At 37.2% G+C, this 14,115-nt stretch overlaps 1 protein-coding gene across 1 annotated transcript in view; it reads right to left on the reverse strand.

The window, feature by feature from the left end:
• The window catches only part of Vps35 (VPS35 retromer complex component), a 35,133-nt gene that overhangs the window by 19,522 nt on the left and 1,496 nt on the right, over positions 1-14,115 (reverse strand). The window contains exons 2-6 of the mRNA XM_027406313.2: positions 9,744-9,842; positions 6,031-6,127; positions 4,329-4,452; positions 2,974-3,156; positions 726-939 (exon numbers count right to left, since the gene is read on the reverse strand). Of these exons, the coding sequence (XP_027262114.1) occupies positions 726-939; positions 2,974-3,156; positions 4,329-4,452; positions 6,031-6,127; positions 9,744-9,842 (717 nt within the window). The remainder of the gene's footprint in view (positions 1-725; positions 940-2,973; positions 3,157-4,328; positions 4,453-6,030; positions 6,128-9,743; positions 9,843-14,115) is intronic.

The following is a 14,115-nucleotide window of genomic DNA, read 5'->3' on the forward strand; positions in this document are numbered from 1 at the left end:
GTTTACTAGTTATAACTAATTACTTTCAAAGCTCAAAAATACATGCCATCTAGCCTTTTGCAGGAAAAGTTTTTGGAAGCTGTTAAAACCACTGGATGCTCTTCTAGAGAACCCACATGGTGGCTCACAACCATCTGTAACTCCAGTTCCAGGGCATTTGACACCCTATTTTGGCCTCTTTGGACACAGGCACACATGTGGAACACAAACACACACGTAGGCAAAAAATCCATACACGATGTTTTTTTAGAAATGTTTTTAGAAAAGTATGCTGATCCCTACTTTATTCCCCTTCAATGACTTGTGTCTGTTTTCGTCAATTTCCTTTTATGCATCTCTCCACTGGTATGTGTCAATACCACAAACTACCTCCACACTTCAGTGAAATTACTTTTCCCCCCTTTGTCCTACTCTTTCAAAACTGCTGTGGGTATTATAGGTTCTCTGCTCTTTCTCACATATTTTACAGTCAGTTTGTTGACTTTTAAAACAAGTAAACAGAGGGAGATATGACTGAGATTGCACTAAATCATTGATATAAGAAAAACTGCTACCTTGACAATACTGACTCTCCAACCCATAAACACGGTAGTACTTTTTACTAGGTCTTTTAAAGTAAAAAACAGTTAAAAATATTTTTCAATTTAACATTTAACAAAAATATTTTTAAGGTAAGATTTCAGTTCATATTATACAATGTAAGGTGACAATGAAAAGGTAAGAACCTGTTTGTAACGTTCCACATTTACACCTTCCAACTGACTAAGGCGCACCAGATTTGTTCCCACTAAAATTCTCAGTTCTTGTCGCTCTCGTTCTCTTTTTTCTCTATCTCGGCTATGTCCTTGATGCTGCATCCGCACCCAGAGTTTGTTCATTTCTGCAAAGTTGAGTAGTACAAAATCCATAGAATCACTGATATCACCAGTTGTTTCTTCACTGCCAAGAAAAAGTTAAGAAAATTTTTATATGTGACAGGATCGATTTACTCCTCCTCCATTTACTTCCTTATTCCCACAAATATTCATACTTCAAAAAGCCACCCTCAAATTCATTTCATTGGCTTAGTGTTGAATTTCAAGAACAGATTCTGGCATTAAAAAAAATAAATACTGGGGGAGAACACAATACGTGTTAAGAGGGCAAATCACCTCCCATGACTCCCTATTCTGAGCTTGTTGGACTTGGTCTTACAAGTGAGCAACTCACCCACTAAATTACAAAGAGATATGCTCAGTTTGGCAGCACACATGCTAAAAGTGGAACAGTACAGGGGTTAGCATGGCCCCTGTAATGACAAGCAAATCTGGAAGCAACCCATTTTTTAAGAGAGAATTATAGGGCTTAACTTGGTGCTGGCAGCTTATATTACTCTTTAGCTACTGCATTTCTTAGAAAGAACTCAAACACCACTGAAGAGCCGTCAATATGGAGGGCACTGCACTGCTGAACATGACTCCTTCCAGCTCCCACCATAATGAATTCAACCTCAGCCAGGTTGTGATGGCGCACACCTTTAATCCCAGCACTTTAGAGGCAGAGGCAGGTAGATCTCTGTGAGTTACAGGCCAGCTTGGTCTATAGAGTTCCAGGACAGCCAGGGCTACACAGAAAAATTGTAGGGGAAAAACAAAAAACAAAAGAATTCAAATACAGCTGAATCTTTTCATACCCAGACAGAATTAATGTCCAATAAAAGCCTACTGGTTAAATAAATACAAAAGACTCCAAAATTTGACATTTAGGGTATATTAATAACTGCTGTTTTATTGTTGAATATTTTGGCTTCAAATGAAATATAAGCTTTATGAAGAAAGACACCATAACCTTATTATTCTACATCGTCCAAGAGAAGGTACTTTATTTTGAAATATTTAACTGACTTACCTAGTGTTTAAAATTCAAAGTCAAATTATAATAAAGCAAAAATAGAAGCATCCTCTCTATATTCCACTAAATCTTTTCAGTATGGTTTTACTTTGTGGTCACACATTGCTTTATAATAATATTTAAAGTAAATGATCCTTTGCATTGTGACATATGCCTGTAATACGGGCATTTGGGAGGCAAAGGCAAGAGGATGACATGCTCAAGGCAAACATGAGTTATACAGTGACACTGTTTCAAAATAAAAGGTGTGAGGTGTTTCAAAGGGTAGAGGCACTTGTCATGCAAACCTGGTGGTCTGAATTTGGTTCCCCAGAACCCATGTTAAAGGCAGAAGAAAAGAACCAATTCCATAAAGTTACCCTCTGACCTCCATATACTCACTATGGCACACGTTCCCACACATATGCATCATCACACACACAATAATATACTGTTAAATGGGTTGATGCAGATATTAACATCTACTGATTTCCTTGTCTTAGAAACTTAAAATATAGACAAACTAAGTAAGTTCAATCTATGGACCCATCACATAAAAAGTTGACTACACCTAGCTGACAGTCTGCCATTGCTGCAAGAAAAAAGTGTCATGGATTTTAATGTTAGAATAGAGGACATAAACAAAACAGAGGTCTCCATAAATTATTATTTTTCACTAGTTAACACCTTTAAAAGCAATACTTACAAAGATATATAATATAATGAGAAAATGTTCTAAACTATGTTAGATGCCTGTAATCCCACCATTTGAGAGGCCAGCCTGGCCTAGAGAGTTGCAGCCACTTGAGGCTACGTAGCAAAATCCTACCTCAAAACAAAATAAATATTAAATTTTAAAAAAGCAGATTCTAATCCAAAGAATTTTTCCAAAGAAATATTTGAATGAGTGAGTACATTTTGCCTCATACCATAGTGATTAGTTCTATATCTCAATGAAAATCTAGACACAAAATGCTACACGAATTTGAATGGGAAAAATACTGATACTTATGTTCTTATTTCTGTATACTTTTCTACAATTTTTGGACATTTATTATGGGAAAAAAGAAACAACAACTCTACAAGTAAACCAGGGCTACTTACTCTGCTGGCTCTCCTTCATCAGGTAAAATGTTCCTAGTACACTGAAGAAGATAATTTCGGAGAAACAAACCCCTCAGTGGATGCTGCACACCACGGCACATTTCTACCAAATCTTTCAAAATATCTTTCCTGGATTGAGGAAATGACTTGACATATACAACTCCAACTGTGATCAACAGATAACTAGGAGAAAAAAATACATTTGATTAGAGACATAGTATGTGAAAATTTGAGTGTGTCTAAACACTACAAACATATTAAATAATCAATACAAAACCTATGTTGTCTTCAACAGTATTGTTTATGGGGAGAAAATCATCTGACTTTTAATATAACTACTAAAAGTACTTAAAAAATAGTATCACCGACTGATCCCAGTGTCAGTTCCTCTTAGCCATGAACACTACAATCCAAGAACCCTAGTTGATACTGAAACTGAAGCTAGTGGGTATCATTATTTTCCCCTGTACACACACATTTATGAGTTGATGAATTAGTCAAGGTGACAAACCACAGTAACTAACACAATAGCTGCAGCAGTAAGTTGTAATAAAAGATGACTTCAGTGACTGTCTCTCCTTTCTCTATCTTACTATTCTGTATCCATCATCACTGCAATGATGTGAGATGATGATACCAGACTACAATGAGATAAAGTAAGGTGAGTGAAGCTGAGGTAGCACTGGCTATCTCACCAGCACAGCTGTTCCAACAAGATGGCTGCTAAGAGACTAAAGGGTAGATAACACATACAGTGTGCTCAACAAAGGAAGATTCACATCCCCCAGGGGAACAATAAAAAGTTTAAACAGGCTACTTAGAATAGCGCACAATTTTAAACTTAATTACTTCTAGGATTTTCCTATTTAAAATCTTTAGACTATGGTAACCATGGCTGCTTGTGGGAACTACTACTGATTTTTTTTTCCTTTTTTTGATTCTCCCATACACACACCTGCTCTTTCTCACTATATATCACCAGCAGACTTGGATACTTGTTATGCAAACCAGGTTGCCCTTCAACCTGCAGCAATGCCTCTGCCTCCAAATGCTGGATTTAGAGGCATATGCCACCATATCTGTCTTTTTAATAAAGCCAATGCTGGCTACTCATGGTGTCTCACACCTGTATCCCCAGCATTTGGGAGACTGAGCCAGAGGATCATCAATTCAAAGCAATGAGATGCTATCTGAAAAAAGAGAGAGTTCCAAACAGAAAAAAGATACTACTCAAGGCAAGAAATGCAACAATGAGTTTTTAACAATAATTGTTCATCAGATAAGACTTCACTGGCTACTATATTGACCAACACAAAGCCTCGAAAGTGTAGATATAAAAGACTTTAATTACTTACAGCCTTGGAATAATGTTTCCAGCATACTGTACAAGTTCATAGAGATCTGCCACTTTTCTTCCTTTAGCAAACTCATCAGTCAGATAGACCTCCAAGTAGTGCAGTTCATCAGAAATAGCCATATCTTTTAATTATGATTAAGGATTAAGAATAAAGGTAAAATCAATAAAAAAACAACTCCACAACTACTTGTCAGAATAAACTATTGGGCAGGGCTAATGATATGGCTCAGGGGTGCCAGCATTTACCTCTCATGAGAAAGGCCTTGTGTTCAATTTCCACCACCATCAAAACAAAAACAACAGCAAAAAAACTGCACACACTTTCAGATTCCTGGCATAGAATGCATGCCTATAATCCCAGCTACCCATAAGGCTGCAGCTACAGGATAATGAGTTTAAAAGAAAACCCACACTTAAGCTTTCAATAATGAATAAATGTTTAAAGGCTTTTATTCCTTTAAGATAAAGAGTTGCTGGGCTGTAGAGATGGTTCAGCAGTTTAAAACACCTGCTGCTCTTGCAGAGCACTTGGATTCAATTGCTAGTACCCACTCAATGGCTGACAACCATGGATAACTCCAGTTCCAGGGAATCTCATTCCCTCTTCTGACCACCCTGGCACCAGCACACATGTGATACAATATAATACAATACAATACATATTGGCAAATAGTCATACACATAAAAATCAATTTATAAAGTTTCTAAGCTGGTGTAGTAGCACACAGCTGAAACCAGCACTCAGGCAGGAGGATAGTGAGGTCAAAGTCAGCCTGGGCTACACCACAACAAACTGACTGAAAAAAATTCCCAGTTACTTGGGAGGCTGGAGACAGAGGATCAGTTGAACCCAAGAATTCAAGAAGAGTCTCATCATCTTAAAAAGGGGGAGGACTGCCAGGCATGGTGGCATGCACCTGTAATACCAGCACACAACAGGCATATGCAAGAGGGTCACTGTGAGTTAAGAGGCCAAGCAAAGCTACACAGCAAGATCTTACCTCAAAAATAAAAACAAAATCCAGAAAACAATTGCCACTTAATAGCCTCAATATTTTTCAAAAATTAAGACATAAGAGCAATCTATTTGGAGAAACTTAAGCATACAGGTATGGATTTAGTTCAATTGCAAGACTGCCTGCCTAAAACTAAGGTGAATAGCCAACACTGAAAAGAAAGAAAGAAAAAAAAAAAGATGGGGAGAGATTAATGCTTATAAAAAGGGTACTCTGAAAGAGGACTATTTGGTCTAAAAAATAATAGAATAATTGACTCCAAAAATTTTTAACAAGGAAAACACAAAAGCTAGGCATGATAGCTGATAGTTTATACCTATAACCTGTAGTACTCAGGAGGCTGAGGCAGGACTGCTGTGAGTTTAAAGTTAGTCTGGGCTAAGACATCAGGGAGAGGGGGGTGGCGGCTCTCCCAGAGGTCCTGGGCTGGAGTTCCAAGGGATCTGATGCCCTCTTCTGGCCTTTGCAGGCACTAGTCATGAGTGTAGTGCACATACATGAGACACTCATACACATAAAGGAAAATAAATCTTAAAAAATAAAATTATAGTTCCTCCTTGGAGGCCCTCCCACTTTCAAGAGTTCTCCTCTCACTTTTCCTTAATTCTAGAAACTATAACAAAGGGGGCCTTATCAAGAAATAAATATGGCCCAAATGTTTATCCTTCAACATTCAAAAGATACAAAGTTCATAGTAGCTCTTTGGTGATAACATAGAAGTTCGGAGTTCTCCAAGCATATTTGAGGCATGTTTCAGAGCATCCATCAGCTTGTTTTTGTCCTACAGAAATAGCAAGAGAATTGATAAAAATGCTTAATTTAACTAAACACTTATCTTGGTTGTATTTAGCCAAAGATCTGTTATATAGTTTTAAGAGTATACAGTACTTATTTTAGTCACATAAAAATCAACTTCACTAATCTCTCCTTACTGGGGGAAGAAAAAAAAAAGCCTAATTCTTCACCAGGGCTCCAAAGCTTGCAAAGCTTCTGTAACTAAGACTGTATGTTTCACAGAATAGCTTCAAACTTCTCACCCTCTAGAGACTAGGAAACTAGTTCCAAGAGTTCACATTTGACCTGCAGTCAGAGAGTAGGCATGCTAAATTTCTTCAGCAAGTATCCTAACAATGGCTTTGTCAAAGAACTTGAGGCTCTATGCAGCTTCTGTAATGACTATACATGGAAGTAACTGTGTTCTTCAAAGCTTTATAACCACCATAGGTATCCCTACTTCACTCACGGATCAGTCTTTGAGACACAGTAAGAAACATCATTAATGCTCAGAAAGAGAAACAAGCAAGAGAAAAACTTGGTTTTCTATTCCAATCATTTACTTTTCTTTCTGAATTTTATCTATAAGAAAGTCAAAACAGAGTAAAGGGAGAGTCAAGACATAAGAGAATATTGAGCTTTAGAACATGTAAGAAACAGGGCTAGGGGGATAGCGCTGAGAGTAAAATGCTTCCTGCACAAGTATAAGGGCATGCATTTGGATCCCCACCACCAGGTAGAAGTTGGCATTCAGCAGCACACATATGTAATCCTCCATAAAGAGGGACACACAGCAGATCCCTGGAGCTGAACAGTCTAGTATAATCACTGAGCTACAGGCTCAGTCATAGCATCTCGAAAAGTAAGATGGAAAGAGAGGGAAGGGCCAATGGTACTTAGGACCCTGCTGTTGTCGGCCATGCTCTGAGATTAGAGAGGAAAATCAGGACTTAGGGCCCCAGCAGCAGTCATGATCTGAAGCCAGGTAATGTGCAAAGGCCTAGGAATTCGCTGCCATCATGACCTAGGTGGTGTCAGGACTTAGGTTCAACTAGGAACACCTATAGAAACTAAGAAACTAGGAAGGGACTTTAGAGCAGTGGTGGGGGGAGTGAAGGGAGCAGAAGGCAGAAAGGCCTTAAGGATAGGGGGACAGTAGAACAAAATGGTATCTAAATGTAAAGGAAATAGTAAGGGAAGATTTACATAAGGCAGTGGTTCTAAACCTTCCTAATGCTGTGACCTTTTAATTCAGTTTGTCATGTTGTAGTGACCCCAACCATAAAATTATTTTTGTTGCTACTTCATAACTGTAAGTTTGAATTATAATGTAAACAGCTGTGCTTTCTGATGGTCTTAGGAGACTCCCATGAAAAGGTTGTTCGATCCTTAAGGAGTTGTGATCCACAGGTTGAGAACCACTGAGTAAAGGGAGAGGACAGGAGAGAAGGGTAGAGGAAGAGCTACCACTAAGGTTGTATGAAGAAGCCATATGGTAACCTATTATTTATAAGCTTATATAAGAATATGTAATTTATAGTTTAACTGGGATACCCTACAGAGGAATATAATGTTCCTCCCAGAAGCCACAGGTTATTAAACAAAAATTCTAAACTAGGTATAGGATATCTTCCTATGAATGGTGGTCAGAGAGGTCCCAGATGTCCCCAAAACAATACAGGGTATTGCCATTGCTCTGTTCTTTCTACCAGAACTTGATAAGGCTCCACTACTGAAGAGACCACAAACTCTGGCTGCAGTACTTGGGAAAACCAAGCTATAACTGAACAGAAAGCATCCTCTCAACTGGCTACCTTTCCTAGTAAACTATTAGGAGAAGAAAATTATCAATAGTCTTACCCAGATGGGAACCCTTGAAGCAACTACGATAATGACCAGCCTGGCAAGATGTGCCCACTGGTAATGTTATAGGAGTAACTAACCACTTCTTAATTGGATTTAAGGACCTCTCCAGACAGTACTATAACCTCAAAAATTCATGACTGTAGCTGTTAAGAGAATTTGTTGCTCTTGTACAAGTTCCCAGCACCTACATGGTAGCTCAAACCCATACATAACTCCAGGGGATCAGATGTCCTCTTCTCATCTCCACAAGCACCAGGTACACACAGGTACATACACATACAGGCAAATAAAACACTCATACACATTTAAAAAAAATAAAAAGCCAGCTGGAAGGGAACAGATTCTTGGAGAAAACCTACTACTACTATTTTGCTAAACAGTATCAAACTGCCTTCTAAATACTTACAATTATACTTATAGATTAGCACAGTTCTCTACCTTCATCAGTAAAATTTCTTTTAAAGGTGGAGGGAGGTTAATACAGACACTCACAACTGGCCAAAGTGACTGTGGAATGTCCCACCTTGTCCTCAAGGCTCAAAGAACATCTCAAAAGAGTGTGAAAAGAATGTAAGAGTAGAAGTTGGCGAGGAGTGTCTTGTGACACTAATATGGCCACCAAACTCACTGCAGCTATGGATACCTGCTCAATATTTGATCTATCTGTTTCACCCTGCTTGCGGAAAGGGCTCCTAGGTTCCACTGTTCACTGAGGGACTGTGAGCTTTTAATGGGAGACAGTATGCCATTTCCTTCAGTAGCGTAGCTGACAAGCTGCTCATGTTCTGGGATATAACCCCTGACTCAGTCAGGTAAATCTACATAATTAAACTCAGTGGGGGAAAAACAACATCAAAGTAGGAGGGAGAGGAGGAAAGAAGGCAGAGTGAGAAAGGGTAATGGAGCACAAAAATAACCAAAATTAAGACTGAAATTGTCAATGAGATGGAGAGCAACTGAAGAAAACACCTGGCACCAGCCTCTGGGCTCAACGAACATGCACAAATACACAAATACCACATACATACATGAAACATAAGACACTTTAAAATATCATCACTCTAGCAACTTATAGCTTAAAGTACCTGTCTATTTGGTTCAATTCTTTGGATGTTAACACATAGTATATAAAGGACCTATGCAAAGTATTAATATTTTTAGAATATAAGAACATATAAACAGAGGCATGTGTAATTTTTGTTTACATGTTTTAAGGATCTCATGTAAATCGGAGTTGGCTTCAAGTTCTCAGTCCTCTTCTGCCTCCAGAAGGCAACACAACCACATGTATCTTTAAGTGTAATTTTTAAGCTAGTTCCTACAATAAAAGTACATGTTCAAAAGTTCCCAGGATACTCACAGGAAAAAACATAACTGAATAATTCAAATTGAGGCATTCAAATACATTAATTTATAAAGTATTTACTGAACACCCATTAATATTAAGTTTTTCTCAGGTCTAAGATAGAAAACCAAAGAGGGTCAGATATTTGGGTTACATGCTAATGTGTCAATATGTAACTAATATGGCAACGTGTAACTTCCCCTGCATTTACAGTCACTAGGCATACATACAATTCAAAGAAGTAGGGCTCTCTGTTCAAACATATGAACAGTGCTAAGCACAGATGAATTTGAGACAGTTGCTGGTGGTGATTAGATGGACCAAAAGCAGTGATGTTAGGCAGCTTTAGAAATGAGATGCTTGCTTAGGAATCTGCACTGTATCACTGTATTTCTCACACTTCCATTCTTACCAGGCATCTTTTCATCTGGAATGACTGAACCTTCACAGCCTGGATGGCTTCATCCAAGAGTTTTTCCTGCTCATCCTGGGGTGACTGCTGTGTTGTAGGCTGAAATGAACATTTTTAAAACACTTTCATTAGTGGCTCATAAGCACTTTCTCCTAGCCAAAGGGGAAAAAAAAAAAAGGAGTCATTTCTGTAGTTCTAGCCATAGTCATTTTCTACATGGTTCATCCAGCTCCATATCTAATTTGTCAATTAAACTGACTCAAAAATTCTGAGCTCAGCCTGGTATGAAAACATATGCCTTTAGTCCCAGCACATGGGAGGCAGAGGCAGGTAGATCTCTGTGAGTTAAGAGGCCAGCCTGGTCTACACAGTGAGTTCCAGGATAGGGCTACACAGTAAGACTGTCTCAAAATAAGCAATGAATAAATAAATATTATCTGGCTTCAAAGAAACCTGTGGTGGCAGTTTACAGCTATGTTCTGTTAATATGCTCTACACCCAACTGAAGCATAGCTGCAAAGCCAAGCTATTATAAATCTAGCATAATCCAAATTTTTAAGAACTTCTATTTCCTTCTCAACTACTCTCAACTACATTTTAACCTACTTTTTCACCAAGAAATACATTTATAAGAACACAGACCCTTCCCTTATAACAAAAGCTAAACAACTTGGAAATAAAATAGTTGGAATTGTTAGTGACTTACAATAGAAAATGGTAAAGATGGTCTCAAAAACCTACTATTTCAAATAGACAGCAAAAAAGAACAAAGTGAAACTACTGCTCCATGTCACCATCAGCAAAACCACTTGCAAAATGAACTCATTTTCCCTGTCAAGTAGAATTAACCAATATTTCATGTTAAATAACACCATGTTTACATTACTACCACAGCATGCCTAACAATGTAATTATATATAACCACAAGTTTGAGATTCAGTATACACCATGTGTACTTCATTAATGTTCACTGCAGAGATGAACTGATTCTAGACCTTTCAGATCATATATCTGATTAAAAAAAAAAAACTAACCAGATTAATGGATACTTAGTAAATATACACAGTAGGTCTCTAGTATTGAAACATGCATACTATATGAAAAATCTAGACAACATTACACCAAATGAAAGAAGTCTGACACAAATAAGACTCCATTTATATGAACTACCTTAAACGGATTACTAATTTAGAGGAGGAAAGGTGAGCAAATCACCAATTACTGAGTACAGAACTTTCTTTTGAGGTAATGAAAACATTTTGAAATAAAAGGGAATGTGTCAAAACCCAATGACTTGTGTATTTTATGTAAATTTCACTAAAAATTTTTAAGACTGACCAGAGAAAAAGTACCTCTCTATGTAATCAATTAGAAAAGGTAGAAGGATTTACACATAAACATGCAAGTAAAACTTCATGTTTCAAATCTAAGACAACCAAAATACTTCATTAAGATTAATCAGCAGGAAAAAATCCACTTCTGAAATACAATAGTTTATAAAACCTAAGAGCTTTTGTCTTGATTTAATTTTGGGTTGAAAACTTTGTCCTGGTTCAATTTCAGATAAAGAAAGAAAAAACTGAGTAATGAGCAATGCCATGCACTTCCCGGTACTGCTTTTGCTAATAAACTAGTAAAGTGAGTTTTCCCACAATTATTTCTTTTCCAAAATCATAAATAAAGGGCTGAAGGGATAGCCCAGTGGTTAAGAGTGCTCAGTGCTCTTGCAGAAGACCTGAGTTCAATTCCTAGCACCCACATACTAGGTGGCTCACAACCAGCTATGACTTTGGCTCCAGAGAATCCAAACACCTCTGGCCTCCACAGGCACCTGCATTTACATGCACATATGAACATACATACACATCATTAATTTTTTAATTAAAATACTTATTTTAACTATAAATTAACTTCAAAGAAAGCAAGTGTCTTAACTTCAAAGAAACATTAATTTATACAGGAGAAATATTAGCATAAAATGCTTTTTTCAGAAGTAAAAAGGACGGTAGCATTTAGGATTCAGACTTAAATTAGGCATAGTGACTCATGCCAATAATTTCAGCCTCCAGGAGGTTGAACATTACAAATTCAAGGCCAGCCCCAGCTACAGAGAAAAACCCTCTTAAAAAGAAAAGAAAGACCAAAAACAAAACAAAGCTTAAAAAAAAAAAAAAAAAGATTACAAATGAATGAAAAATAATAGGGTCTCATGTAGTTTGAGCTAGCTTTGAACTCACTTTGTAGCTGAGGATGGCCCTGAATTTCTGATCTTCCTGTCTCTATGTCCCTAGTGTGAGATTACAAGCACATGCCATCTGTCCTGGTTTATATGATTCTGTGACTAGAACCTGAGGGCTTCACATATGCTAGGCAGACACTCCCATGTTAGCCATATTCCCAGACTCAAACTCAATGAAATTTACTATACATTGGTTAGTCCTCTAAGTACTTTGGTAAATCAATCTCCATGTCTATGTGTGTGCATATATGTGTATATGTATGTATATGTGTGTATATATATTCTCTGCATCTAAATGCAACAGAATTTACTCAAGGTCAACTTAGGAGCAGTGATACAGGACTTTTAAGATTTATCATTTTTAATTGTATGTATGTATTATGTATGTATGTATGTATGTATGTATGTATGTATGTATGTATATGTCTGTGGGGGGGCATGTGCAAGTGTGTGCCCACAGAAACCAGAACAGTGTGTAGGATCACAGAGAGCTGGAGTTTAGGGCAGCTATGAGCCACCCAATAAGGGTACTGAACTTGGATCTCCAGCAAGAGTAAATGCTTGTAACTGCTAAGCCACTCTCCAGTTCTAATAACCTTATAACAGTAAGATTTACTACACATAGTGTGCTGTACAATAACCATCACATTCCATCTCCAAAATATTTTCATCTTTCTAAATGGAAACTAAACCCATTGAAGTTACCAACTCTTCCATACACCCCAATATCCCTCAAATAAGCAATTTTACTACTATAAGTACCTTACATACATGGAATTACACAACATTTTTCCTTTTTTTTTTTTTTTAAGATTTTATTTTTTTTTTATGTATACTGTCTTCTGCCTGCATGCCAGCAGAGGGCACCAGATCTCATTCAAGGTGGTTGTGAGCCACCATGTAGTTGCTGGGAATCGAACTCAGGTCCTCTGGAAGAATAGTCTTAACTGCTGAGCCATCTCTCCAGCCCACATTTTTCCTTTTGTGTCTGGCTTATTTCATTTAGAGTTATATCCAAGGTTCATCTGTATAAAAGTATTTGTCAGAATTTTCCTTTTAAAGACTGTATGTGTGTATATGTATGTAAATATATATATATATATGCATGTATGTGTACAGATAAATATATATATATATATATATATATATATATTTATATACACATGCACTGATTCACTCACCTATAGAGATATGGGTTTTTTCCAGCTTTGGCTACTGTGCAGCTATAAAATGTGCTATAAGAAGTCATACATTTATGGTTAGACTAGAAAAATAAAATAGCACACACAGAGTTTTGAATGTGTAACTAAGTAATAAGAGCTTCATAAGCGTTAGGTTATTAGTGTATTCCTTTTTAAATGAAAGCAATTACTTCTACCGGTTGTTGGAACCTATTGGTTGGTCAATTTTCCACTTCTAAACTGCAGATGTAATGTGACAGACAATACAACATAAAGCAATAGGAAAATAAAAACTAATCCCTTAAATACATGGAATTTGACCATGTTGATGAAAATGGTATTTAAAAATTGGTGATAAGGCACAAATTAATACTTCAAAGAGAATTAAGGATGATGAATAAACATGGAGTTTCAAACAATTTGGGCTGGGGAGTTTGTGTTGGAGTTTGTGTCTAGCAGGCTGAGGGTCTTGGGTTCAATCTCCAGAACTGCATAAAGAAAAAAGCAAACAATAAAAACCTTACACTTTGAATCCCATACATACACTAACTTAGCAATACCCCGAAGGTCTTATGATGAAGTACACCATGAACATTAAATAGCAATATTCTTTCTTCTCCATGTTGAGAATTCTTGCCCATCTCTTCAAAATCTGTTCACGTTACCTCTCAAAGTCTTCCTGAGCTCCTGACATAGCTTTCTCATCATAACCCCAAAGTACTGTACTACAGTATGTTTCAGAAGCATGTCTTCTCCCCCAGATGTTTTGCTAGTTGAACTGAACTCTTATTTCTAGGAGTAAAGTGTCAGTGAGATTAACTCTTGTTTCTAGATGCAAAAGTGAGACTTACAGCCTGAGTACCTGTTCAAATCATAAAAACTGCCTATGACAGAAAGGATCTGTCGGTTTCATTTCATTTCAAATAAAATTTACAGGAAAAACTATGCTCCA

Source organism: Cricetulus griseus, chromosome 3, assembly GCF_003668045.3.
Source record: "Cricetulus griseus strain 17A/GY chromosome 3, alternate assembly CriGri-PICRH-1.0, whole genome shotgun sequence".
In the NCBI taxonomy this organism is placed as follows: Eukaryota; Metazoa; Chordata; class Mammalia; order Rodentia; family Cricetidae; genus Cricetulus; species Cricetulus griseus.